The 27,881-nt window shown below is 42.3% G+C and overlaps 1 protein-coding gene across 10 annotated transcripts in view; it reads left to right on the top strand.

The window, feature by feature from the left end:
• Positions 1-22,085: 22,085 nt before the first annotated feature.
• The window catches only part of FHAD1 (forkhead associated phosphopeptide binding domain 1), a 192,904-nt gene continuing 187,108 nt past the window's right edge, over positions 22,086-27,881 (top strand). For all 10 annotated transcript variants that reach the window (XR_013171256.1, XM_077151211.1, XM_077151210.1 and 7 more), the window contains exons 1-2: positions 22,086-22,211; positions 24,874-24,980. Coding sequence is in view for 9 of the 10 variants with exons in the window: in XM_077151211.1 (XP_077007326.1) it covers positions 24,888-24,980 (93 nt within the window). In the remaining variant the exon portion in view is untranslated. The remainder of the gene's footprint in view (positions 22,212-24,873; positions 24,981-27,881) is intronic.

Here is a 27,881-nt window from a genome sequence, read left to right as displayed (position 1 = left end):
CGGCCAAGCCGGACCATATCCAATCACAGAGGTTGTTAACCATTTGGGAGGGAAATAAGGCTCTGGGCACTTTTCCCCCGAAAAAATGCACATTGAGGGATTGAGAAAAACCCCAGAATGAGCTGAGACTCAGCATCAAGGGATTGAGGAAAACTTCTCGACCAAAACGGGAAAGAGTGAAATGAGACAAAGTATCAATGGCTGAGAGATTCCAAACACAGTTGAGAGGTTATCCTGGAGGTTATTCTTACGCATTAAATAGATATCACCTTCTTTGTCAAGATGTAATGGAGAGGCTGGAGGGAACTGCCTGAAAATGTAGAGCTGTGTTCCGTTAGCCATGTTTCTTCTTCTTTTTTTTTTTTTGGTAGCTATGTTTCTTGAAGATGATTGTATAATGGTATAGCTTTCACAATGTGACTGTGTGATTGTGAAAACCTTCGATGCTCCTTATATCTACCTTGTCAACAGATGAGTAGAACATATGGAATAAAAATAAATAATAGGGGGAATAAATGTTAAAATAAATTTAGTTTTAAATGCTAGTGATCAATGAATGGAAGGGATAAGGGGTATGGTATGTATAATTTTTTTTTCTGTTTTCGTTTTATTTCTTTTTCTGAATAGATATAAATGATCATGATGATGAATGTGCAACTATGTGATGATATTGTGAATTACTGATTATATATGTATAACGGAATGATCAAAATAGGAATGTTTGCATTTATTTGTGTTTTTTTTGTATTCAAAAAAATAAAATTAAAAAAATTTTTAAAAATGCACTCCAGCTCATACACACCAAAGGTGCCCCATGATTTCAGGGGATCATGTGCTCCCCGAGGCCCAGCTCTAGACCTCCTTGGGCAACAGGTCCTAAAACTCATTTATTTAATAATAAGGAATATTTACGGAGCACTCACTCTACTCCAAGCGCTGTTCTGGCACCAGGGAAGCATCAGCATGGGGAGCAAGGCTCCTAGCCTCAAGGAGGGTACCTTCCCATTTATATTCCGCTCCCAAAGTCTGGAGGTGTGGCCCAGGAATTCTTTTTTAACTATTTTTATTGAGATATCATCATGCACCATATAGTCTATCCAAAGTATACAATAATTAGATCACAATATCATCACATGGTTGTGTATTCATCACTATGATCATTTTTAGAACAGTTGCATCACTCCAGAAAAATTAAAAAAAAACATGCTTTCCATACCCCTTATCCCTTCCCCTCATTGACCACTAGCATTGCAATCTACCCAATTTTTTTTACCCCTTATCCCCCTATTATTTATTTATTTATTGTCCTAATTATTATTATTATTATTATTTACTCATCTGTCCATACCCTGGATAAAGGAGCATCAGACACAAGGTTTTCTCAATCATACAGTCACAGTGTAAAAGCTATATTGTCATACAATCATCTTCAAGAATCAAGGCTATTAAAACACAGCTCAGCAGTTTCAGGTACTTCCCTCCTGCCACTCTAATACACCATAAGCTAATAAGGGATATCTATATAATGCATAAGAATAACCTCCGGGATAACTTCTTGACTCTGTTTGAAATCTCTCAGTCACTGAAACTTCATTTTGTCTTACTTTTCTTTTTTCCCCTTTGGTCAAGAAGCCTTTCTCAGTCCCTTGATGCCAGGTCCCACTCATCCCCAGGACCCTGTCCCACGTTGCCAGAGAGATTTACACCCCTGGAAGTCATGTCCCACGTGGGGCGGAAGGCAGTGAGTTCACCTGCTGAATTCACTTAGAGAGAGATGGGCCAGGAATTTGTATTTTTAACAAGTATCCCAGGTGATTCTGATATAGACCAGGTTTAAAATGCCCTCCACGAGGGGAGAGTGGAGAATAATATTTATAAGCATGTGCTGTAACCGGGACCCTCATACACTGTTGGGGAGTATATGTTCATATCACCATTTTGGAAAAAATGCTTGGCAGACTCTTCTAAAGCTGGCCACATGCAAACTCTGATCCAGCAATTCTACTCCTAGTATACACCCACACCCTATAGATATGAGTGCATAAGTGTGCCAAAGGATATATACAATGGCTGCCATTATCCTTGGTATTCACACCCATGTGTACTCACCTCACCTTGAGTGTGTGCAGGACTTGTGATTTACTTCTAACCAACAGGATACAGCCCAGGTGATGAGATGTCACTTCTAGCATCATGTTACATAAGATTGTAACCTCCACCTTGCTAGAGATTCTTTCTATCGACTCTCTTCCTTGCTGGCTTTGATAAAGTACTCTGCCTTGCAGAGAGGCCCACGTGGCAAGGACCTGAGGGTGGCCTCCAGCTGACAGCAAGGAGCTAAAGCTCCCAGCCCAACAGTACATGCAGAACTGAATCCTGCCAACAATCACATGAGCTTGAAAGTAGGTACTTCCCAAGTTGAGCCCCAGGTGGGACCCTGGCTTGCCCAACACCTTCACTGCAGCCTCGGGGAGACCCTGACCAGAGGACCCAGTTAAGCCACACCTGGATTCCCAATGCAGAGAAACTGTGACATAATAAATGCATGTCGCTTTTGTGGCCATTTGTTACACAACCGTAGATAACTAATACAACAGAATGCAAACTCTTGACAAGAACAAACAATTCACAGCTACACGCAACACATGGTTGACTCTCACAAACATGGCAATGGATGAAAGAAACCAGACAGAAAATGGAGTCTGTAGGCTTTTACAATGTGACTGTGTGATTGTGAAAACCTTGTGGCTGATGCTCCTTTTGTCTAGGGTATGGACAAATGGTTAAAAAAATATGGATGGAGAATGAATAAATAATAGGGGGAACAAAGTTTAAATTAATTGGGTAGGAGACAGAGCCAAGATGGTGGCTTAGCAAGGTGTGGGATTTAGTTCACCTCCAGAGCAGCTAGTAAATAGCCAGGAACAGTACAGACAACTGATGGGGCCACGTCAGTGACCGGACATACAGCGTACCCCAGTGTGGACCAGCTGCGAGCCCCCCCAGAACCGTGAGTTCCCCAATCCATGGTGGCTGGCACCCCTCCCCCACAGGCTGCTTCCCAGAGGGGAAAGAAAAGGGACTTTACGAGCAGCAGAGGCTGAGTGCAACAAAACTCCAATTGCAGAATTAATTAACAAATTCTGACTACTAAAAATAGGCCGCCAGCTAGCTGAACCTCGAGTAAAAGTGGAGGTCACTGGTTTTTGCCCCAGTGCAAAGGGGGCAGAGCTGACAGAAAAAGAAAAAAGAAAAAAAACAAAGGTTTTTTTTGGATCTGAAAAGGTCTGGGCCCTGCGGGAAAGGAGGGAGTACATAGGACCTGGAGCTACACAGAGCAACGTACCAACTGAAGCTCTTGATTGGCAGACAGGAGGAACTGGGTCCTGCTCTGAAAAGGATTTTTCTTTCTCTCTTTTGTGGCTGTGTTTCTATAGATTGATCCCTCTTTGGATACAGCTGCAAGGCTTCTTGGGCTCCACTGCTCCAGGCATAGGCAGAATCAAGCTTGTTTGAGAGCATGTCTGGAGCCTGTGCCTTCTCTAGAAGAGGGGTGGGGCCCAGCTCAGGTGGAATCACTCCCTCAAGGACTTCAGACCCCAGGGTCTGGAAAAGTGAAGTGATTAAAGCCAGTCTACAACCTCTCTTCTGTCTCCACCACACCCCTAGCAGGGAAAGTCTGCTGAAGTTAAAGGTACCACATCGCCTTATGCTGGTAGGACCTGTAGGCAGAAAAGCGTCACATACTGGGCAGGAGAAGGAAAAGCACAAAGTCCACAGACTTCATAGGAAAGCTTTTTAATCTGCTGGGTCCCACCCGCAGGAAAAACTGATAGAGGTGACTCTTTCCTCCTGAGGGGAGACCAGTTTGGTCTGGGAAAGTTTGACTGGGGTCTATAATACCTAAGTAGACCCTCCTAAGGGGTGGAGGAAAGGCACCAGACAGGCAGGGCAAGAAACAAAAAAGAACTGAAAAATTCTCCTCTGTTAAACAAAACCTAAACTAGAGGACTAGAATAAGCTGAACTGAATGTCAAAGAACAGATGGACAACAAAGTCATCCAGCAAGAAAATCCTAGGGAAAAAAAAGTGAAAACAATCTCCAGAATAAACTAATTAAGGTAATTAAATGCCTAGATGCCAGCAAAAAAAAAATAATAATAATCATACTAGGAAAATTGAAGAAATGGCCCAGTCAAAGGAACAAACCAACAATTCAAATGAGATATAGGAGTTGAAACAATTAATTCAGAATGTTCAAATAGACATGGAAAACTTCATTAAAAATCATCAATGAATTGAGGGAGGATATAAAAAGAAGGCAAGGAATGAATAAAAAGAAGAAATTGAAAGTCTGAAAAAACATATCACAGAACTTATGGGAATGAAAGGCACAGTAGAAGAAATGAAAAAAACAATGGAAACCTACAATGTCAGATTTCAAGAGGCAGAAGATAGGATTAGTGAACTGGAGGATGAGACATCTGAAATATGACAAGCAAAAGAAAATATAGGGAAAAGAATGGAAAAATAGGAGCAGGGACTCAGGGAATTGAATGACAACATGAAGCACACAAATATACATGTTGTGGGTGTCACAGAAGGAAAAGAGAAGGGAAAAGGAGGAGAAAAACTAATGGAGGAAATTATCACTGAAAATTTCCCAACTCTTATGAAACACTTAAAATTACAGATCCAAGAAGTGCAGCATACCCCAAATAGAATAGATCCAAATAGACATACTCCAAGACATTTACTAATCAGAATGTCAAAGGTCAAAGAGAAAGAGATAATCTTGAAAGCAGCAAGAGAAAAACAATCCATCACATACAAGGGAAGCCCAATAAAACTATTGGTGAATTCCTCAGCAGAAACCATGTGGGCAAGAAGACAGTGGGATGATATATTTAAATTACTAAAAGAAAAAAAAACTGCCAACCAAGAATTCTATAACCAGAAAAACTGTCCTTCAAAAATGAGGGGGAAATTAAAACATTTTCAGGCAAAAAAAAAAAAAAAATCACTGAGAGAATTTGTGACCAAGAAACTGGCTCTGCAAGAAATATTAAAGGGAGCACTAGAGGCAGATACAAAAAAACAGGAGAGAGAGGTGTGGAGAAGAGTGTAGAAATGAAGAATATCAGTAAAGGTATAAGGAAGAAAAATCAGATATAACATATAAAATCCAAAAGGCAAAATGGTAGAAGAAAGTATTACCCATACAGTAATAACACTAAATTTTAGTGGATTAAACTCCCCAATTAAAAGACATAGACTGGCAGAATGGATTAAAAAACAGGACTCATCTGTATTCTGTCTACAGGAAACACATCATAGACCCAAGGATAAACATAGGTTGAAAGTGAAAGGTTGAGAAAAGATATTTCATGCAAATAACAATCAGAAAAGAGCAAGAGTAGCTATACTAATATCCAACAAATTAGACTTCAAATGTAAAACAGTTAAAAGAGACAAAGAAGGACACTATGTATTGATAAGAGGAACACTTCAACAAGAAGACATGAGTCATAAATATTTATGCACTGAGCCAGAATGCTCCAAAATACATGAGGCAAACATTGAAAAGAGAAATAGACACATCTACCATAATAGTTGGAGATTTCAATTCCCTACTCTCATTAGTGGACAGAACATCTAGACAGAGGATCAATAAAGAAACAGAGAATCTGAATACAATAAATGAGCTAGACTTAACAGACATTTACAGGACATTAAACCCCACAACAGCAGGATACACTTTTTCCACAAGTGCTCATGGATCATTCTCAAGGATAGACCATATGTTGGGTCACAAGGCAAATCTCAATAAATTTAAAAAGACTGAAATCCTACAAAACACTTTCTCAGATTATAATACACTGAAGTTGGAAATCAATAATAGGCAGAGTGCCAGAAAATTCACAAATATGTGGAGCCTCAACAACACACTCTTAAACAACCAGGGGGTCAAGGAAGAAATTACTAGAGAAATCAGTAAATATCTTGCAGCAAATGAAAATGAAAGCACAACATATCAGAAATTATGGGATGCAGCAAAGGCAGTGCTAAGAAGGAAATTTATTGTCCTACATGCCTATATCAAAAAATAATAAAAGGAAAAAATCAAGGAATTAACTGTCCACTTGGAAGAACTAGAGAAAGAACAGCAAACTAACCCCAAAGCAAGTAAAAGGAAAGAAATAATGAAGATTAGAGCAGAAATAAATGAAATTGGGAACATGAAAACAACTGAGAAAATCAACAAAACCAGAAGTTGGTTCTATAAGAAAATCAATAAGATTGATGAACCCTTAGCTAGATTGATAAAAAGAAGAAGAGAGAGGATGCAAATAAATAAGATCAGAAATGGAAGAGGAGACATAACCACTGACCCCACAGAAATAAAGGAGGTAATAACAGGATACTATGAACAACTTTATGCTAATAAATACAACAGTGTAAATGAAATGGACAACTTCCTAGAAAGGCATGAACAACCAACTTTGACTCAAGAAAAAATAGATGACCTCAACAAACGAATCACAAGTAAAGAAATTAAATCAGTCATTAAAAAGCTTCCCAAAAAGAAAAGTCCAGGACCAGGCGGCTTCACATGTGAATTCTACCAAACATTCCAGAAGGAATTCATACTAATCCTGCTCAAACTCTTTAAAAAAACTGAAGTGGAGGGAAAGCTACCTAATTCATTCTATGAAGTCAACATCACCCTCATACCAAAACCAGGCAAAGATATTACAAAAAAAGAAAACTACAGACCAATCTCTAATGAATATAGATGCAAAAATCCTCAACAAAATTCTAGCAAATCAAATCTAGCAGCACATTAAAAGAATTATACACTGTGATGAAGAAGGATTCATCCCAGGTATGCAAGGATGGTTCAACATAAGAAAATCAATTAATGTAATACACCATATCAACAAATCAAAGCAGAAAACCACATGATCATCTTGATTGATGCAGAAAAGGCATTTGACAAAATTCAACATCCTTTCCTGTTGAAAACACTTCAAAGGAAAGGAACAGAAGGAAACTTCCTTAAAATGATAAAGGGAATATATGAAAAACCCACAGCTAACATCATCCTCAATGGGAAAAACTGTAAACTTTCCCCCTAAGATCAGGAACAACACAAGGATGTCCACTATCACCACCGTTATTCAACTTTGTGTTGGAAGTTCTAGCCAGAGCAATTAGACAAGAAAAAGAAATACAAGGCATCAAAGTTGGAAAGGAAGAAGTAAAACTATCACTGTTTGCAGATGATATGATACTATATGTCAAAAACCCAAAAGAATCCACAGCAAAACTACTAGAGCTAATAAATGAGTACAGCAAAGTGGCAGGTTACGAGACCAACACTAAAAATCTGCAGTGTTTCTATACACTAGTAATGAACAATCTGAGGGGGAAATCAAGGAAAAAATTCCATTTACAATTACAACCAAAAGAATAGAATATTTAGGAATAAATTTAACTATGGGGACAAAAGACCTATACAAAGAAAATGCAAGAAATTGTTAAAAGAAATCACAGAAGACCTAAATAGATGGAAGGGCATACCATGTTCATGGATTGGAAGACTAAATATCGTTAAGATGTTAATTCTACCTATATTGACTTACAGATTCAATGCAATACCAATTAAAGTCCCTGTTCTAGTTTGCTAGCTGCCGGAATGCAACACACTAGGGACAGATTGGCTTTTAATAAAAGGGGATTTATTTTGTTGGTCCTTCAGAGGAAAGGCAGCTAACTTTCCAGTGAGGTTCTTTCTTATGTGGAAGGCACAAGATGGTCTCTGCTGGTCTTCTCTCCAGGCCCCTGGGTTCCATCAATTTTCCCCGGGGTGACTTCTTTCTGCATCTCCAAAGGCCTGGGCTGAGCTGTTAGTGCTGAGATAAGGAATACTGAGCTGCTTAGGCTGTGCTACATTGCATTCTCTCATTTAAGCACCAGCCAATTAAGTCAAACGTCACTCATTGCAGCAGACATGCCTCCTAGTCAACTGCAGATGTAATTAGCAACAGATGAGGTTCACATACCATTGGCTTATGTCGGCAGCAACAAGACTAGGTATGCTCACCTGGCCAAGTTGACAACTGAATCTAACTAACACAGTCCACAAAACTTACTTTTCAGAAATAGAAAAACCAATAACCAGATTTACATGAAGGGCAGGGTGCCCCAAATAGCTAAACGCATTCCTGACAACCAAAGCTATAGGCTGAGCTGCCAGTCTTGGGGTTTGTTCAGATGAAACTTAACCCCACAAAGGATAGGTCAAGCCTACTTAAAATTTAGGCCTAAGAGTCACCCCCAAGAGAGCCTCTTTTGTTGCTCAGATGTGGCCTCTTTCTCCAGCCAACACAACAAGCAAACTCACCGCCCTCCCCCTTTCTACATGGGACATGACTCCCATGGGTGTGGACCTTCCTGGCAACATGGGACAGAAATCCTAGAATGAGCTGAGACTCAGCATCAAGAGATTGGAAAAAACCCTAGAACAGAATGATCATATGTTAAGAACGTTTTTGTTCATTTGTTGTTAATTTTTTTTTTCAATTAATAAATTTAAGAAAAGAGTATTCCTGAGAGAAAAACCTGAGGTTGGAAGTCTCACGCTTCCTGACTTTAAGATGTATTATGAAGCTACAGTGGTCAAAATAGCATAGTACTGGCATAAAGATAGATATACTGACCAATGGAATAGAATAGAGTGTTCAGCTATAGAGCCTCTCATCTATGGACTATTGATTTTTTTTAACTTTTTTTATTAATTAAAAAAATTAACAAAACATTAAGATATCATTCCATTCTACATATACAATCAGTAATTCTTAATGTCATCACATAGTTGCATATTCATCATTTCTTAGAACATTTGTATCGATTTAGAAAAAGAAATAAAAAGACAATAGAAAAAGAAATAAAATGATAATAGAGAAAAAAAGATTATACATACCATACCCCTTACCCCTTGCTTTCATTTACCACTAACATATCAAACTAAATTTAACATTTGTTCCCCCTATTATTTATTTTTATTCCATATGTTCTACTCTTCTGTTGATATAGTAGCTAAAAGGAGCATCAGACACAAGGTTTTCACATTCAGAGTCTCATTGTGAAAGCTATATCATTGTTCAATTATCATCAAGAAACATGGCTACTGGAACACAACTCTATGTTTTCAGGCAGTTCCCTCCAGCCTCTTTGCTACATCTTGAACAACAGGGTGATATTTACTTAATGCATAAGAATAACCTCCAGAATAACCTCTCGACTCTGTTTGGAATCTCTCAGCCATTGACACTTAGTCTCATTTCACTCTTCCCCCTTTGGTCAAGAAGTTTCTCTCAATCCCTTGCTGTTAATTCTCAGCTCATTCTAGGGTTTTTCTCAGTCCCTTGATGCTGAGTCTCAGCTCGTTCCAGGATCTCTGTCCCACGTTGCCAGGAAGGTCCACACCCCTGGGAGTCATGTCCCACAGAGACAGGGGGAGGGCAGTGAGTTTGCTTGTTGTGTTGGCTGGAGAGAGAGGCCACATCTGAGCAACAAAAGAGGCTCTCTTGGGGGTGACTCTTAGGCCTAAATTTTAAGTAGACTTGACCTATTCTTTGTGGGGTTAAGTTTCATATGAACAAACCCCAAGACTAGGGGCTCAGCCTATAGCTTTGGTTGTCCACACTGCTTGTGAGAATAGCAAGAATTCAACTTGGGGAAGTTGAATTTCTCCCCGCTCTCACCATTCTCCGAAGGGGGCTTGCAAATATTTTTCCAGTCACTGATCAAATCACCCTGGGATTCATCGGGGCATCACTCTGGACAAACCAACAAAATCTCATGTCCTACCTGAGATTCCAAGTACTTATGACATTCAATCAAACTATCTGCATGAGTTATATTAGGAAATGCTCTAGTCAAAATATAAATTTTGTAACAACCATTTTTTGCTTTAGTCTCACATATAAGGTGACATTTTAAAGTATTAATTATCATCAATTTTCAGCACCCTGCAATAATGACATTCCTTTGTTCTTCCTCATGCAAAAATATTTTTAAAATTTGTACATTGTACATTTCACTATTATTATACACTCTAGGCATTCCTATATTATACCATCTCGATATTTAACATCTATCTTTCTTTCTGATTTCATTTATGTCCCCAGCCCTCCTCCCTCACATGCAGCTTCATTCAGTGTTTTAACATAATTATATTACAGTTAGGTAGTATTGTGCTGTATGGACATTTGATCTTTGATAAGGCAGCCAAGCCAACTCACCTGGGACAGAACAGTCTCTTCATAAATGGTGCCTAGAGAACTGGATATCCACATGCAAAAGAATGAAAGAGGATCCATATCTCACACCCTATACAAAAAATAACTAAAAATGATCAAAGACCTAAACATTAGATCTAAGACCATAAAACGGTTAGAAGAAAATGTAGGGAAATATCTTGTAAATCTTATACTAGGAGGCGGTCTCCTAGACCTTACACCCAAAGCAAGAGCACTGAAGAAAGAAAGAAAGAAATGGGAACTCCTCAAAATTAAACACTTTTGCACATCAAAGTACTTCGTCAAGAAAGTGAAAAGACAGCCTACACAATGGGAGACAATATTTGGAATGATATATCAGATAAAGATCTAGTATCCAGAATATATAAAGAGATTTTTCAACTCAACAACAAAAAGACAGACAACCCAATTACAAAATGGGCAAAAGACTTGAACAGACACTTCTCAGAAGAGGAAATACAAATGGTCAAAAGGCACATGAAGGGCAGGCCATGGTGGCTCAGCAGGCAGAGTTCTCACTGCCATGCCAGAGACCCAGGTTTGATTCCTGGTGCCTGCCCATGCAAAAAAAAGGCACATGAAAAGATGCTCAACTTCCCTGGCTATTAGAGAAATGCAAATCAAAACCACAATGAGATGTCATCTCACACCCACCAGAATGGCCATTATTAATAAAACAGAAAGTGACAAGTGTTGGAGAGGATGTGGAGAAAGAGACACACTTATCCACTGTTGGTGGGAATGTCAAATGGTACAACTGCTGTGGAAGGCAGTTTGGCGGTTCCTCAGGAAGCTAAATATAGAATTGCCATATGACCCGGCAATATCATTGTTAGGTATCTACTCAGAGCACATGAGGGCAAGGACACAAACAGACATTTCCACACCAATGTTTATAGCAGCATTGTTTACAATTGTGAAGAGATGGAAACAGCCCAAATGTCCATCAACAGAAGAGTGGCTAAACAAACTGTGGTATATACATACAATGGAATATTATACAGCTGTAAGACAGAATAAAGTTATGAAATATGTAACAACATGGATGGACCTTAAGGACATTATGCTGAGTGAGATTAACCAGAAACAAAAGGACAAATGGTCTCAGTGATATGAACTGACATTAGTGAATAAACTTGGAAAATTTCACTGGTAACAGAGATCATCATGAGATAGAAATAGGGTAAGATATTGGGTAATTGGAGCTGAAGGGATACAGATTGTGCAACAGGACTGATTGTAAAAACTCAGAAATGGATAGCACAATACTACCTAACTGTTCTAGTTTGCTAGCTGCCGTAATGCAATATACCAGAAACGGAACGGCTTTTAACAAGGGGAATTTAATTAGTTGCTAGTTTACAGTGCTAAGGCTGAGAAAATGTCCCAATTAAAACAAGTCTATAGAAATGTCCAATCTAAGGCATCCAGGGAAAGATACCTTTGTTCAAGAAGGCCGATAATATTCAGGGTTTCTCTCTCAAGTGAGAAGGCACATGGCAAACACAGTCAGGGCCTCTCTCTCAGCTGGAAGGGCACATGGCGAACATGGCATCATCATCTGCTAGTTTTCTCTCCTGGCTCCCGGTTTCATGAAGCTCCCCAGGAGGTATTTTCCTTCTTCATCTTCAAAGGTTGCTTGCTCGTGGACTCTCTGCATCTAATGGCTACATTGTTCTGCTCTCTCTGAATCTCTCATTCTCCAAAATGTTTCCTCTTTTATAGGACTTCAGAAACTAATCAAGACCCACTCAAATGGCTGGAGACATGTCATCCCCTAATCCAGTTTAACAACCATTCTTAACTAAATCACATCAACCAGGGAGATGATCTCATTACAGTTTCAAACATACAGTATTGAATAGAGATTATTCTACCTTTATGAAATGATATTTTGATTAAAACATGGCTTTTTTAGGGGGCATACTTCCTTTCAGACCAGCACACTAACTGTAATACAATTATGTTAAATCACTGAATGAAGCTGAATGTGAGAATGATAAAGGAAGGAGGGTTGGGGGCACAAATGAAGTCAGAAAGAAAGATAGACAATAAAAACTGAATTGGTACAATCTAGGAATGCCTAGAGTGTATAATGATAGTGACTAAATATACCAATTTTAAAAATGTTTTTGCATGAGGAAGAAAAAAGGAATGCAATTACTGCAGGGTGTTGAAAACAGATGGCAATTGATATTTTAAAATTTTAACCTATGTGTGAGACTAAAACAAAAAAATGTTTATTTGGTACAAAATTTATATTTTGCCTAGTGCATTTCCTAATGTAACTTATGTAGACAGCTTAATTGAACACCATAAGTACATGGAACCTTGAGTAGGGTATGAGATTCTGTGGGTTTGTCCAGAGTGATGCCCTGATAAATCCCAAAGTGATTTGAACAATGAATGAAAAAGTATTTACAAAGTCCCCTTTGGGGAATGGTGAGAAAGGGGAAAATTCAACTTCCCCAAGTTGAATTCTTGATATTCTCACAAGCAGTGTGGACAACCAAAGCAATATGGTTTGTTCAGATGAAACTGAACCCCACAAAGGATAGGTCAAGCCTACTTAAAATTAGGCCTAAGAGAACCTCTTTTGTTGCTCAGATGTGGCCTCTCTCTCCAGCCAACACAACAAGCAAACTCACCACCCTCCCCCTGTCTACATGGGACATGACTCGCAGGGGTGTGGATCTTCCTGGCAACATGGGACAGAAACCCTAGAATGAGCTGAGACTCAGCATCAAGGGATTGAGAAAACCTTCTTGACCGAAAGGAGGAAGAGCAAAATGAGACAAAATAAAGTGTCAATGGCTAAGAGATTTCAAACAGAGTCAAGAGGTTATCCTGGAGGTTATTCTTAAGCATTAAATAGATATCACCTTGTTAGTTAAGACGTAGTGGAGAGGTTGAGGGAACTGCCTGAAAATGTAGAGCTGTGTTCCAGTAGCCATGTTTCTTGAAGATGATTGTTTAATTATAAAGCTTTCGCAATATGACTGTGTGATTGTGAAAACCTTGTGTCTGATGCTCCTTTTATCTACCTTATCAACAGACGAGTAAAACATACTGAGTAAAAATAAATAATAGGGAAAACAAATGTTAAAATAAATTTAGATTGAAATTCTAGTGATCAATGAAAGGGAGGGGTAAGGGGTATGGTATGTATGAATTTTTTTCTGTGTCTTTTTCTGAATTGGTGCAAATGTTCTAAGAAAAGATCATAATGATGAATATGCAACTATGTGATGATATTGTGAATTACTGATTATATATGTAGAATGGAATGATCATAAGTTAAGACTGTTTGTGTTTGTTGTATTTTTAAAAATTTTTAAAATTAATTTAAAAGGAAGAATAAATAAATAAATAGATAAATAAATAAGTAAATAAATAAATAAATTGGGTAGATGGAAATACTAGTGGTCAAAGAAAGGGAGGGATATGGGGTATGGTATGCATGAGTTTTTTCTTTTTATTTCTTTTTCCGGAGTGATGCAAATGTTCTGAAAAATGATCATGGTGAGGAATGCACAAGTGTGTGATGGTATTGTGAGCCATTGATTGTAAACCATGTATTGAATGTTTCTATGTTAAAATGTATCAATAAAAATTAGAAATAAAAAAAAAAGGAGGCAGGCTAAGCCAGCAGCAAAAGGATAAGAACTTGTCAGGAATACGGTTGGCTGTTTGGCCCTTCCAATACAAAACTAGCATTGGTTCCGTCTCCAGCGATGACTTCTGCTGCTGCAGGAACTTAACCCTGGCTGAGTGTCCCACACCTTTGTCCCACCACCGGAGGGGAGGGGCCGCCACCTCCTTGTTGACAGTGTCCCCTGCACTGCCCTTCGGGACTAGATGCTCACCTGCCCATGCCAGTGTGTTGCTCCGGGTCTTCTCTCTCCCAGGAATGGCAGCGTTGGCTCTAGGGTGAGGTGGGGACCTCCTGCCTTGTTGGCAAAAGTATCCTTATCCTTCCCGTGGGGCTTGTTCACCCCACACCCCAAGGTATTATTCCAGTACCGGGGGTGATAGGAAGAGGAGTTTGCAGTTTTATTCCATCTCAGGGGGCATTGAACTCAGGGCTCGATACCCACCCTGTCCATTTCCACACTCGCACAGCTTGCCAAGAGCTGAGGCTCCTAGGACCCTATCAAGGGCTGGTTTACAGCCCTTGGTGGGCACTTTGTTAAAGTTTCTGAGAGCCTCTGGTCCAACTGCTGTCCCTGATTCAGGGCAAAGGGTAACCATGTGGCTTGTTTATAAGAACAACCAGGCAACTCTTAGCTTGGCCCATTGACTCCAGGGTCCCACTTCTATGTCCGCCACACAGTGTCCGTTGCTGGATGAATGGCCACCACTGTCCAAAACAGAGGCTGGAGCCATCCATATATGAGCATTCTGTCGGGTGTGTCCCTATCCCTTCCCTTATCTATTGGGGCTTTTCTAGGGGCAGCTCTGGGAACTCTTCTGAGTCTATGACATGTGCTACAGGCCTCAGAAGGGCTTGTAATACCAGGGCGATGGAACTAGATGCTCAGTGTCTCCTCTGCTGTAGATGTGAATGTCACTGCCCTAATGTGCCATTCTGGACTACCAGGAAGCAGGCCTGGAAGACAATCCTCCTACCCATCCCTTAATGGGATATGTGGTTTTTGCTTCCACTACCACATTCCCTGTGATGGTCTCTGCTTTTCTAGGCTGGTATAATGTTGCTCGGTTCCTTTGAAGAATTGAGGCCAAAACCTTATGAGGATCCGTGTTTTCCTGTCCCTTTGCTATACAGCCCACCCCATTCCATCCTTTGTAACAGAGACAAACAGCTCAAATGGTTGCCCCGGAGCCACAGCTTGCAGGGACAGTGCTTGGGCTATTAAACTTTTTGCTTGGGCATATGCCTTCTCTTCTTGCCGCCCCAGTCCCATACTGCTCTCCTTTCTATTAGCCTAAACAGCGGGCGCAGGCATTGTGCCAAAAGAGGAATGAATGTCTCCAACAGTCCAATAACCCTACAACAGTCTGCACCTTTTTAACTGTTTATAGGTAGGGTAGGCTTAGAGCTTATTTATCACAGAAGAAGGTAAAATACAATCTTACCAAACCATACCCACTCCCCAGGAATTTAACGGTGTTTCCTGATCCCTGTGTTTTCTGGGGATTCATCTCCCATCTTCTTTTCTGGAGGTTCTGCCAGACCCTCTCCATGGCTTTCTGTAAAAGATTTAAGTCTACAGAGGTTAGCAAAATACCACCTCCATATATTCTACATGTAGTCCTGGAAGTGGACTCCAAGGCAGTCAGGAATCTGGCCACTAATCCATGACTGATAGGACTGAGTATCTATCTTTGGGAAAGGGCCTGGAATGTCCACTGCCATCCCTCCATGGGAAAGCAAACATGTCCTGTTGACTGCTCATCTATTGGTATACTACAGAAAGCATAGGCAAAACTACCAGTATGATGGGTTCCTTGACAAGTCTATGCTGTCTGTATTAGCCTGGACCTTTAAGGGCTAAGGCAAATGAAACTACCTCATTATGCCCTCCTTTGGTGCCCAATCTTGAATTAGGGTGCTGGTGAAGCGGAACTCTTGGTCACTAGAGATGACTCTGGGCATGCCATATATTGTTCCCAGTCTTTCTTGTTATGTGGCCAGATGCCCTGGCAGAGATTTAGGTCACACTTAAAATGAAAGGGCTGGCACCATCCCTGGTTTTAGAAGCCTGCAGGTATCGGCATAATGCTGACAGCTCCTCTGGGCTCCTGGCTCCTGCCGCTCCTCGTCTACTTTTCCTTATTAACTATAAAGGGAATGAGCAGGCAAAGACAATTCCTTTCCTTGGTCCTGCATGCCGATTATCTGAACCAACTCCTCAGACTCACTTTCACTTTCTAAAGGATTCCAGGTCTTTGCATCCCAATCAGTATCCATCATTATAATCCATGTCTTCACTTTAGGGGGCTGTCTCCCACCCTTTTGGTGCACTGGCAGGCCAAGGTGTTCAGCCTAGACTCTCCTTCTTCCATCTTCCCTGCCACATCAGCTACCAGCAAAGCTGTGGTTGACCTCGTCTTGTCCAAACTGCACCCCTTCCTCTGATTTACCACTCTGGTCTCAGCTGCTAACTGTGCTTCATCTGCCTCTCTTACTGCTCACAGCCGGGCCCGCCTACCCCAGCCACCAGCTGCTTCCCCTTCTTGCCAGCTGAATGCAACTTCAGCCTTTCCAGTAGGGAGGCGAGACCTGCTGAGGATTTTGGAGCACCAGTGTACTCCTGGGGCAGCCCTCAAACATCTAAGAGACCTGTGACAGAGCCCCTCATTGGCCCTTGCAGCCAACCCTGGATTTCCCCGTCAGTCCCTCTGCTCCCCAACCCCTATCTCTGGATTCCTGCTGACTCTGCCAATTGCTGCATCCCTCTGAACCAGCAGCAGAACTCCCCCCTGAAAGAAGAAATAGGGGGAGACCCAGCAGAGACTGTCCCAAACCATTCCACAATAGGACCTGTTGAGATTCTGAAGGAAGAGGCAGTAAATGCCAGGGTGATGAGTCTTTAAGCATTTATTAAGGGAACTTACAGAGCCGCAGCTACCTGGCGACCGAAGGTGAGATGGCAAGGAGTTCATTCAGGTATGTACGTGCACACTACAGCAACTGTTCTTAACAAAGGTGGCTGAATGCCAGAGGTTTGCATGCAAGTTTTGGGAAAACATCTGGAATGTGCTCTTTTTTCAAAACAAGATGCACTCGGGGTGGGCAGTGTTCAAGGTTATAGCAGTTAAAGCTTGGTGTGCTTCCAAGGAGTTATGGAGAGGGATGCTTGGATTTGGGTGGGGGAGTTGTGGGGAAGGTCAATCCTTGGTCAGGTAGGAGATGCTATATGTATCATACAGTAAGTACGCAAAACTTGGTATGTCCTAAGCTTAAGTGGTCAGGTGATTGACAGGCTGTGGAATTTCTAGTAACCTTCTCCTCTCTATTATCTGTCACCCCACTCAACAGGCTATTTCTTGCTCTCTCTCTTTCTCTCTCTTTCTCTTGCTCGCTGTCTTAGTTTGCCAGGCTGTCTATAACAAAATACCACACACTGGTTGGCTTAAACAACAGGAATTTATCGGCTTGCTTTTGGAGCTAGAAGTCCAAGATCAAAAGGTATTGGAGGACAAGCCTTCTCCAAAGTCTGCAGCGTTCTGGTGGCTTGCTGGCAATCAGCCTCTGCTGCTGTCGCATGGTGATCTCTCTTTCAGTTTCCTCCAGGGACTCGTGCTTCTGTTTCCAAATTTCCTTTGCTTACAAGGACGCCAGTCATATCGGATTAAGGCCCACCCTGAGTCGTTTACTCTTATCCAAATAGCATCTCCCAAGACCTTTTTTACAAATCAGTTCATACTCACAGGACCAGGGTCAGGACTTGAACATGTCTTTGTGGGAAGAGAATTCAATCTACTCCATTTGCCCAGTAAAGAGAGCTCCCTGATGGTCAGGTTCATGTGTCGACTTGGCCAGGGGATGGTGTCTGGTTGTCTGGTCAAGCAAGCACTGGCCTATCTATTGCTGTGAGGACATTTCATGGACTCAAAGCATGAGTACGTTGGTTGCATCCGCGGCTGATTATATCTGCAGTCGGCCAAGGGGAGCATCCTCTGCAATGAGTGACACTTAATCGAATCACCCAAAGGCTTTTAAGGAGAATTCAGAAAAGAAAATCTTTTTTCCGCTTCAGCCAGCCAGCCTCTCCTAGAATTTCGTTGATGACCTTCATTGAAGCTGCCAGCTCCTGGCCTGCCCTACAGATTTTGGATTCTTACATTCTCAAGGTTATGTAAGACACTTTTATAAATCTCACATTTACAGATATCTCCTGTTGGTTCTGTTTCTCTAGAGAGAACCCTAATACACACCCCTACCTCTATCTGGGGGGGTTGACTGAGGCTTGAGGGTAGCCTTCATTTTACGTTAGAGCTCATGGGGTGACAGGAGAAACCCTCACAGGTCTCCAGGATGGGGCACCGTGGGGGATGTCAGGGAAAGATCTGCCTTGAACAATCTCAAACAGGCAAGGGAGACTGTTCAGGGGCTGTTATAGCAGGGGAGAGAGAGTAGAACTGAGCCCCATTAAAAGAGAGGACAGCCAGCTTTTTAAGGGCTGGTTGTGGGTGGCAGGAAACGACCTGGCAAATGGTAAGGATGACTGGGATGGGTGAGGGATTTACTGAGGTTGCGATGAGAACCCTACTTCAGAATGTTCTCATCTGTGGGAATTAAGCCACCTGGAGTCTTTAAGGGCCAGGAGGAAAGAAGGGGAGATAAGGTACTACCCAGTTAGGAGCCTCTCTGGCACCTGGGCAGCAGACCGGCTGGGGCGAGAGGGAGAGGGGAAGGGGGGTGAGCTTGATATTTAGAATAGTTTTGGTTTTCAGTTGTCTTTCTCCTTTTTCTTTTCCCCCTGCAGTTGGAATGCTTTTTCTCTGCAGTCCCACACCTGCCAGAGTAGTTTCAAGGTGGTCAGGGCCAAGGAAGGAAGGGGCTCGGGGGTATGAGGTCAAGTGGGAGGGGGGCTCCTCTCTTCAATCAAGGGCAGGCCTGGGAAGGCAGCTGGGAAGGACTGAGATTTTATGGGGACAGAGGTTCCACAGGGAGGAAGCCCACCCATGGTGGGTGGCAGGCTTGAGCTGCACCCCCTTAGCCTTAATCCTCTGCCCTCCATGCCTCAGGGACTGCCTTGGCGTTCAAGGATGAGGGAAAGTAGGGATGAGCAGGTGCCATATGTCGCCCAGTGGATGTGGCTATTGTCACCTGAGGGCCCCAAGGGAAATACCATTTCTGTCACTCATCTAAGTTCGAATCCTGCAGATTTTCTAGCTGTGTGAACTTGGCACATTCCTGCGTATCTCCAAGCCTCATCTTCCTATTAAAGTAGGGAGGATTTGATAGAAATAGTGCTTCTCTTTTCTGGGTGTTTCACATGAACCTGCTGCACGAGTTATCAATGGGATGGTCCATGTGAACTGCTGAAAACAGCACAGTGCAAAGCAGAAGGTCTTCATTAAATGTTACTCATTCCAGTGTTAGAAGGCAGCTGGGAATGACAAAGCCTGGATTTGAACCCAGGACTTCGGATTCCAATGCTTCCAACTTCAACCACACCACAATAGGGCTTTCATAGCCACCCAGAGTTCAACAAAAACTGATTGATTATACAGGTACCATCAAGGAGCCCAAATAATCTGGGAGTGCCTATTTTTTCTTCAGGAGTTGTATTTTTAATATTTCATCTTTGCTTAACAGTAAGGCACAACCTCTCACTTGGCCCAGGAAATGGTATAGTAAGCCATAAATTACTAGGATGCTTTATTTCTGGGTTTTGAAATTAAAAGGGATTACACATAATCGTGTTTCGAAAATTTTACACACATCTGACATAGCTGTGGCATCCTGGCAAGGGGAGGCTCAATGAAGATTTGGCAATCTCTGCTCCAGTAGGTCTGAATGTCAGCTTAGCTCTCAGCTGGGCATTTCTTTACTGAGAGATTAAATTACCACAATGTCTGATTTTTTAAGCCTGCTGGAGACCGTGGCCTGGGATTGGTGTCATCCGTCTGCCAGTGACCACGTTTGTGCCTGGCACTTTTGCTGATGACAAGAGTTTGAGTAAAGGAAAGCACGGTGGTGGTGGGTGCTCAGGCACCCCCATAGGGCCGGCTGGCTGGGCAACTGACTAGAGAAGTCAGCATCCTGGAATAAGGGCAGGCCGGCTCAGCAGCCTCAAAGGGCAGGAGGCAAGGCTGTGGGAGGGTCTTGAGGGGGCTGCAGTCCTGAAGGTGCAGCAGGACAGGTTAGGTTTTGCACATTCAGTGCCCACCACCACCACTAGGCTGGAATGCCCTTCCCTACTAATTCATTCATTCAATAAATGTTACTGAGGGCCAGCGCTGTGAAGGTACCATTCAATGTGCTGGGGATACAGCAGTAAGAAAAACAGAAAGAAAAAAAGAATCCCTGCCCTCATGAAGCTTAGATTCTAATTGGATGAGAAGACAATAAATAATCCAAATAAACAGTATCTTAGGTGATGATAAGTGGTAAGAAGAAGGGAAGAGGAACAGAATGTTGACGTTTTTGTTTTGGTTTGGTTTGGTTTTCCTGTTGCTGTAATTGAGTTTTGTATTATTTGCCTTTTTTGATTTGTTGCTTTTTGTTGTTGTTGTTGTTGCTGTTTACAATTTAAATAGGATGCTATTTGAGTAAAAATCTAAAGGAGCTGAAGGAGATAACTGGGAAAAAAATATTGCAGACAGAGGAAACAGCAAGCGCAAAGGCCCTGAGGCAGGAACATGCCTCAGGAGTTGAGCCTGACTCTTCCTGTTCCTGAGAAGCCTTCACTCTACCCCCAAGCTCTGTGGTCACCTGTAGCACTTTATGCCTGAGGTCTTTCTGGCTCCAGAGCACTGACACATGTGGAAACTTCCAGGCCCACTGAGGGCCTAGAAGAGATTTCTAGAAACAGTCTCTGGGGGAAGTCTCTGCAGTTCAGCTGCATAAATCAGGATTTTCGCCAAGCTTGTGACAAATGCACATTCCTGGGTCATCTCCAGACCTGCTTAATCAGAATCTCTGGCGCCTGTGCTTGAGAATCCGATTTTCTAGAAGCCTCTAAGCACTTTTTTTTTTAGCATCTTTACCATATATTCCACCCCAGAGAGATTTACATTTCTCTTTTATACTTTTCCAATTGACTAGGCTAGAGTCTGTCAAAGTTCATCTTTATTAGTAAAACATTTTGAGTTCTTCTAGCCCCCCTCCCCTTGTCAGCTATTTGCTGCCAATGAAATGAGGCCTTCTGCAGGTAGAATCTGGCATAGGTGTCTTCTTCACAGCCAGAAGGGGTTGGTCTGAAAGCAAGGTGGGTACAATTTAGATTTGCATGTCTTTTTCCTGCCACTCTCTATCCCCCAGTCCCATGCCCACGGGGTGGGGGCTCGCTCCGCGTCAATCCTGAGGCCATAGCATGCCACTTTATAGGGGCTCTGGGGATGCCAGCAGAGTTAGAGAAAGATCAAAAGAATGACTCAATATCAGTTGACAGAGAAGGATAGAAACAGTAGCACTGTGGGCTTGGGAATACTCTGCAAAACGCTCAAAGAAAACCTCATTTTCTTAAAATCCTTGGTGCCACCCCATGACTCCCACCAACTCCAGCCTCCACCTCCAGAATTTGTGATCTGCTCAGCTTATTTGTTTTCTGGTCTGCCACAGAGAGGTTTAGAAATTTGGCTGGGGCAGGGGATACGAATCCCCAAGTTTCTCCTGAGGCCAGCTCCATCAGCCTCCACCCTCCACCCTCCACCCTCCCTTCCCCTCAACGCAAACGTCCTAGAGCAAAGGGGAGCAGAAAACGGTCTTCAGTCAACAGCCCCCCCCCCCCCCCCCCCCCCCCCCCGCTCCTTTCAGCTGTAAAACTTTGGGCCACCGCTGTGACCTCTAGGACTCCTCTCCCGTCTGTGAAACTGGGTGATAAGCTCTAAGTGGCAGTGTCGGGGACGCTTCGAGGCGACACAGCCACGGGTAACTAGCGTAGTAGCCCAGAGCTCATGGCCTCGCGGCCTCCCACCCACGAGCCGCGCCCCCCCCCCCCCCCCCCCCCCGCCTGCCGACGGCCACGCCCCTCACGTCTCGGCCTGCTGCCAGGCGGCGGCGTTACCACGGCGACGCGCGTACACAGGCCGGGCGGGCGCGCGGGCTGCCGGCTACCGGCTGCCGGCTGCGGGCTGGAGACTCCGCGGAAGCGCGGCCAGACCGCCTCGCCCGGCTGCCGGGCCAGCGCCCCCCAGCCCGCGAGGCTCTCGGCCCGGGACCGAGCTTGGGCTTCCTTCTCTGGCCAGGTGAGTGGGGCACGGGAGGAAGCGACCAGTAGTGACCAGGGTCCGGACAGCGTCTGGCCGCGTGAGGTCCAGGGCTGCGGACGGAGGTGCTCCGGCCCCATCCCGCGCGCGAATTCTTCTTGGTTCCCGACTCGGGTATCCAAGAACACCCCAGAGGAGGCGCCCTAACGCCAGCCCTGCCACCCTAAACGGAGACTTTTACCCCGCTTCGGAGATAGACTGTGCGGGAGCCTTAGGCCCCTCGTGGCCCGGGCCGCGCCCCCTCTCGGCTCCCCTCGGGGGTAATAGCGGGAAGGAGGGGGGTGGGCGCCCCTGCGTCCCCGGATTCGCAGACTGCGCCCTACACAGTGTTTAGAGGTCCTGATCCCTGAATCTCTCCTTCCCGATTAGAACCTTGAAAAACCTCTACAGCATCCGGGCCACTTCAGACCTTGCAGCCCTCAAAGCAAACTTTGCGGCTGTAGCCCAGTTCTGAGCCATCTGAGGTGGTCATGGGGACTGCAGGTGATGGAAGCTGTTTTGCTCTTTACTGTGGTTGGTGGTCCAAGGCGCTGAGTCAAAACTAATGTCCAGAGTTTAACCTTCAGATTACTTCCTATGGTGTTTTCAGATAGAGAAATGAACACACAGGAAAAGATTAAGGTGGAGAAATATTGTTCAACCCAGACTGCTAAAGAAATAGAAATTTCTTTTTCAGTCATCTAGAATAGATACTGAAGGGAGAAATGAAGGGTAGTTACCTCCAAAGATTCCTAGCCAGCTGCCAGCACTGTCTTGCTGTTGGGTATCATTTTGTATTTTCATTCATTTGGCCAGTATTGACTAAGCACCTGCTACATGTTAGGCGTAATTCTGGGTGTTGTTGATGGAGTAATGGACAAAACTTTCAGAAACTGGGAAGGGTCTGTTTCCTCCTACCAGCAAACTAGTGAGTTAGCCTGCTACACTTTCATAAATGTTGTCAGAAGACTTGAGTCTTCTGGATCAGAAACAAAGGACTTTATCGCTCCAACACTTTGTCGCTTAGGGCACAGCAGAACAACAGGCAGCGGGAACTTCTCGGTCGAATTGGTTCCACTTCCCTGCAAACACCTCAGGGTGATGCACAGCAGCCCATGTGAATGTTCTGTGCACGGTTCATCTGTTCCTGGTTTAGGAACCCTGAGTTTATGAAAACCCTTATCTTTGCTAACAAATCTGCCCAACCTTTACTGCAGTAGGAGACATTAACTTTATTAAAAGCACATTTGTCCTTGGCTCTGGGAAAGAGACACTGTATCACTCCTCCCAGGCTGTTTGCTTTGCAAACATTCTTAGAAAGATAGTCTCAGACAAAATCTATTAGTTGCCTTTACTCCGAAGGTGGGAGGAACACAATAACCCAAGGGAAAATTATCTCCCAACCAAAACCACAGTTCTGGGCCATATTGAAACATATGTAATAGTGAGGAAGAAACAAACAGCAAACACATAACTAAATAAAAGAACAAGAAAGTTCAGAGAATAAGTGCAAGGAAGGAAACATGGCAGAAAAATATAATAGCTAGAGAATGAAGTATTGGGAGAATACCTTCATCTGGGTGGGCCAGGGAAGCCTCATAAGAGATGGGATGTTGAGCAGAGAGAAGCCACCAGCCTTGGGAACATTTCAGAGAAGAGCTAGAAAACAAATAGACAAATCATACAAGTTTTGGGTTTTAGCCTAGGGGTAATTCCTGTGATTTTCCTGAAGAAGAGACGTGTCTCTTGAAAGTTTACTTTTGTAGGCTAATTAGCAAAATGTCAATTGTAGAAGCTTAGTGTTGAGTATACAGGAATCGCTATCCACTTCTCTGAAGTTTTCTGGACATTTGACAAGTTTATAACAAAACATATGCAGAGTCCTGATCATATGGCCAAGCTATAATCTTTGTACTCTACCTTTGGAAGTTATCAGCTTTTCTTTCCAACTATGAAATATGAAGAAATGCAGCAATTTTAATAGAAGATATTATCTAATGCCTTCTGCTTCAACCATTTTCTCTTGGCACTTTAAGAAGCTTCCATAGAAGCTTAGGGTTCCTTGGATCGGAGTTTGAGAAGCCCAGCATTAAGAACAACAATAATAGTGAGACAAATGTGTGTTTAGTGTGTGCCAGGCCCTGTGCTGGTTGCTTCAGATGTGTTACCACATTTAATCCTCACAAAATCTTTTGGGATACAGGGTATTATTAACTTCATTTTACAGATAGGGAAACTGAGGTGCAGAGAATGAATAAGTAATTCACTCAAGTTGCAGAACTAGTAGGTGGTGAGTTAGGATCATTGACTGTCAAAGCTTGATATAGTCAGGTAAGTAAACCCATACTTAGTACAAGGGGAGGTGGAGAGCAATTATCAGTGGAATTCACATTCATTCCTGGGCCACTTTAGCTTTTGTTTGCATGTGTCCTAAGATAGTTAAATGTCCTCTGTTTGATTATCAGAGCCATGTTCATCTATGCCAGATATCACTGTTCAAAAGATAGCCTTGAAAAGCACACAAAATTGTACACTCTGCCTCTGCTGATGCTCTCTCTGGGCATTACCCTAGGGTGTATTTCATTCATTTGAAGTATGATATTTTGAATAATTAGATTATTGCATTTTTCTAACAACATTTTCCCCCCTAAAAACCTTATAGAGCAAGCAAAAAGTATGAAAGCTTACCTAAAGAGCGCAGAAGGCTTTTTTGTTCTGAATAAAAGTACCACAATTGGGAGACATGAAGATTCGGACCTTACTTTACAGGTAAAGAACTCTTCCTACCCTTTCCCCACCTCTCTGCCAACCCAGGCATTTCCTTGCCCACTCCACCCATCCCAAGTCCTCATTGGTCTGTGAACTTTAATCTCATTTAAAGCACATCTGGCTGACAGCCATCTTTCCTGGATGTGCTATCAATAGCAAAATGCTAAACAGACTGGAGTTGCTGGGGAGAAGTAGTGAAAATGGGCATGATGCATTTCCTACTTTCCAGAAGTAGGAAAGTACTTCTAAACATGCCTGTCGATGGCTCCGCACATACCCATTGTCCTCTCCTCAGCAACCTGGGGCTTTGACCTTCAGACTGGACCCACCCAAAAGATCTCAGCTTGGGCAGGGGCCTCTCAGCCTTTCCAAAGCTCCGGGGACTGCCTGCAGAGCTCGTGGGCCTCGAAACACTAATTGAGAGTGAGTCCTGGGCCTTCGCCTCAGTGTTCATTCATTTATTTTCATTCACTGAATGAGCTGTGGTTTGGTCCAGAGCCTCGATTCATTGACAGCCAAGGAGAGTGGAAGAAAAACAGTAATAATAAAAATAGTATCTTTGAGCCTTTTAAAATATTGAAGTGGAAAGGAAAATGCAGTGGAATCTCTTTTTGACTCTGGAAGGCAGGCCTCTCTCAGACCTCTTTTTTTTATTTTTAACTTTTAATTTTGAAATAATTATAGATGCACAGGAAGTTCCAAAAATGGTACAGTGAGATCCCAAGTACCCTTCTCCCAGTTTCCTTCTGCCAGTGGTTGCATATCATGTAACTGTAACAATATCTAAACTAGGAAATTGACATTTGCCCATGTGCACATATGGTTCTCATTCCATTTTACCGCGTGTGCAAGTTGGTGTAATGACCCCCCCACAGTCTAGATACCGAGGTGCTGCATCATCACAAAGTTCTCCCTTGGGCTGCCCCACTCTAGTCACTATTCCTCTCCTCCATCATCCCTAATGCCTGGCATCCACAAAAATCTATTCTCCATGTTTATAATTTTATCATTTCAAGAATGTTATAGAAAATGGAATCCATATGGTTTGTGACCTTTCTGAGATTGACTTTTTTCACTGAGCATCATGCCCCTGAGGTCCAGTTAGGTTGTACGTGTCTTATTAATTTGTTCCTTTTTATTGCTGAGTATTCTGTGGTGTGAATGTGCCACAGTTTGTTTAACCATTCACCTATTAAAGGACATTTTGATTGTTTCTAATTTTGGGCTGCTAGAAACAAATTTGAGTACAGGTTTTTATAAGACTTATGTTTTTGTTTCTCTTGGATAAAATATTCAAGAGTGTAATTGATTGGTCACGTGGTAAGTATTTGTTTGGTGTTTAAGTATTTGTCTGGTTCCAAACTATTTTCTAGATTGCCTATATCATTTTACATCCCCACCAGCAATGTATGAGATCTGGTTTCTCTGCATCCTCACCAGCATTTGGTATTGTCACTATTTTTTTTTCTGTTGTCTTATTAAGCAGGTAGTGATATCTTACTGGGGTTTCTTTTTATTTTTTTATCAGAGAAATTATAGGTTTACAGAAAAATGAATAAAATAAGGAGTTCCCATATATAGTCCTATTATTAGTATCTTGCATTAATGCAGTACATTTGTTACAATTCATGAAAGAACATTTTTATGATTGTACTATTAGCTGTAGTGCATAGTTTACGTTAGGGTTTACTGTCTGTCCTGTTTTTTTAATCTTTATTCTAGTAACGTATATACAACATAAAATTTCCCCTTTTGACCACATTTAATATATGTAATTCAGTGTTGTTAATTACATTCACATTGTTGTGCTGCCATAACTACCATCTATTACTAAAGCTTTATGATCAACTCAAATAGAAACTCTGTTCAATTTAAACATTAACTCCCCAGTCCCTACCACCACCCCAGGCCCTGGCAAACAAGATTCTAGATTCTGATTCTTTGTGTTTGCTTATTCTAATTATTTCATATCAGTGGGATCAGACAATATTTGTCCCTTTGTGTCTGGCATTTTTTGCTGAAATGTTGTCTTCATAGTTCATCCATATTGTCACATATATCAGAACTTCATTTCTTTTTACAGCTGAATTATATTCCATTGTACGTATACACCATGTTTAGCTTATCCATTCCTCAGTTGATGGACACCAGGGTTGCTTCCATCTTTTGGCAGTTAGTTGTGAGTAATGCCACCGTGAACACGGGTATGCAAATATGTGTTCCAGGACCTGCTTTCAATTCTTTTGGATATATACCTAGAAGTAGAATTGCCTGGTCATATGGTAATTCTGCACCTAACTTTCTAAGGAACCGTTAAAATGTCTTCCACAGTGGCTGCACCATTTTATATTCCCACCAACAACAAATGAGTGTTCCTGTTTGTCAGCATTCTCTCCAACACTTGTAATTTTCTGTTGTTGTCTTTTTAATAGTAGCCATTCTAGTGGGTATGAAATAGTATCCCATTATGGTTTTGATTTGCATTTCCCTTGTAACTAATGATGTTGAGCATCATTTGCACATCCTCTTTAGAGAAATATCTGTTCAGGTCTTTTGCCCATTTTTTCCCCACTAATTCTATTTTATTTTATTTTATTATTGTGAAAAATAACATATACACAAGAAAAGAATAAATTTCAAAGCACATCACAACAGTTAGTTGTATAACAAATTTCAGAGTTTGGTATGTGTTACAATTCCACAGGTTTAGGTTTTTACTTCTAGCTGATCTAAGATACTGGAGACTAAAAGAAATATCAGTATAATGATTCAACACTCATACTCATTTATTAAACCCGACCTTCTCTGTATAACTCTGTATAACTCTGTATAACCACCACCTTTGATCTTTCTCCCACCCTTTAGGGGTATTTGGCCTATTCCCATTCTAACTTTTTCACG

The sequence above is a fragment of the Tamandua tetradactyla genome, chromosome 2 (assembly GCF_023851605.1).
Source record: "Tamandua tetradactyla isolate mTamTet1 chromosome 2, mTamTet1.pri, whole genome shotgun sequence".
NCBI classification, from domain to species: Eukaryota; Metazoa; Chordata; class Mammalia; order Pilosa; family Myrmecophagidae; genus Tamandua; species Tamandua tetradactyla.
The sequence above is the reverse complement of the archived record's forward strand: the minus strand, read 5'-3'. Positions and strand labels throughout refer to the sequence as shown.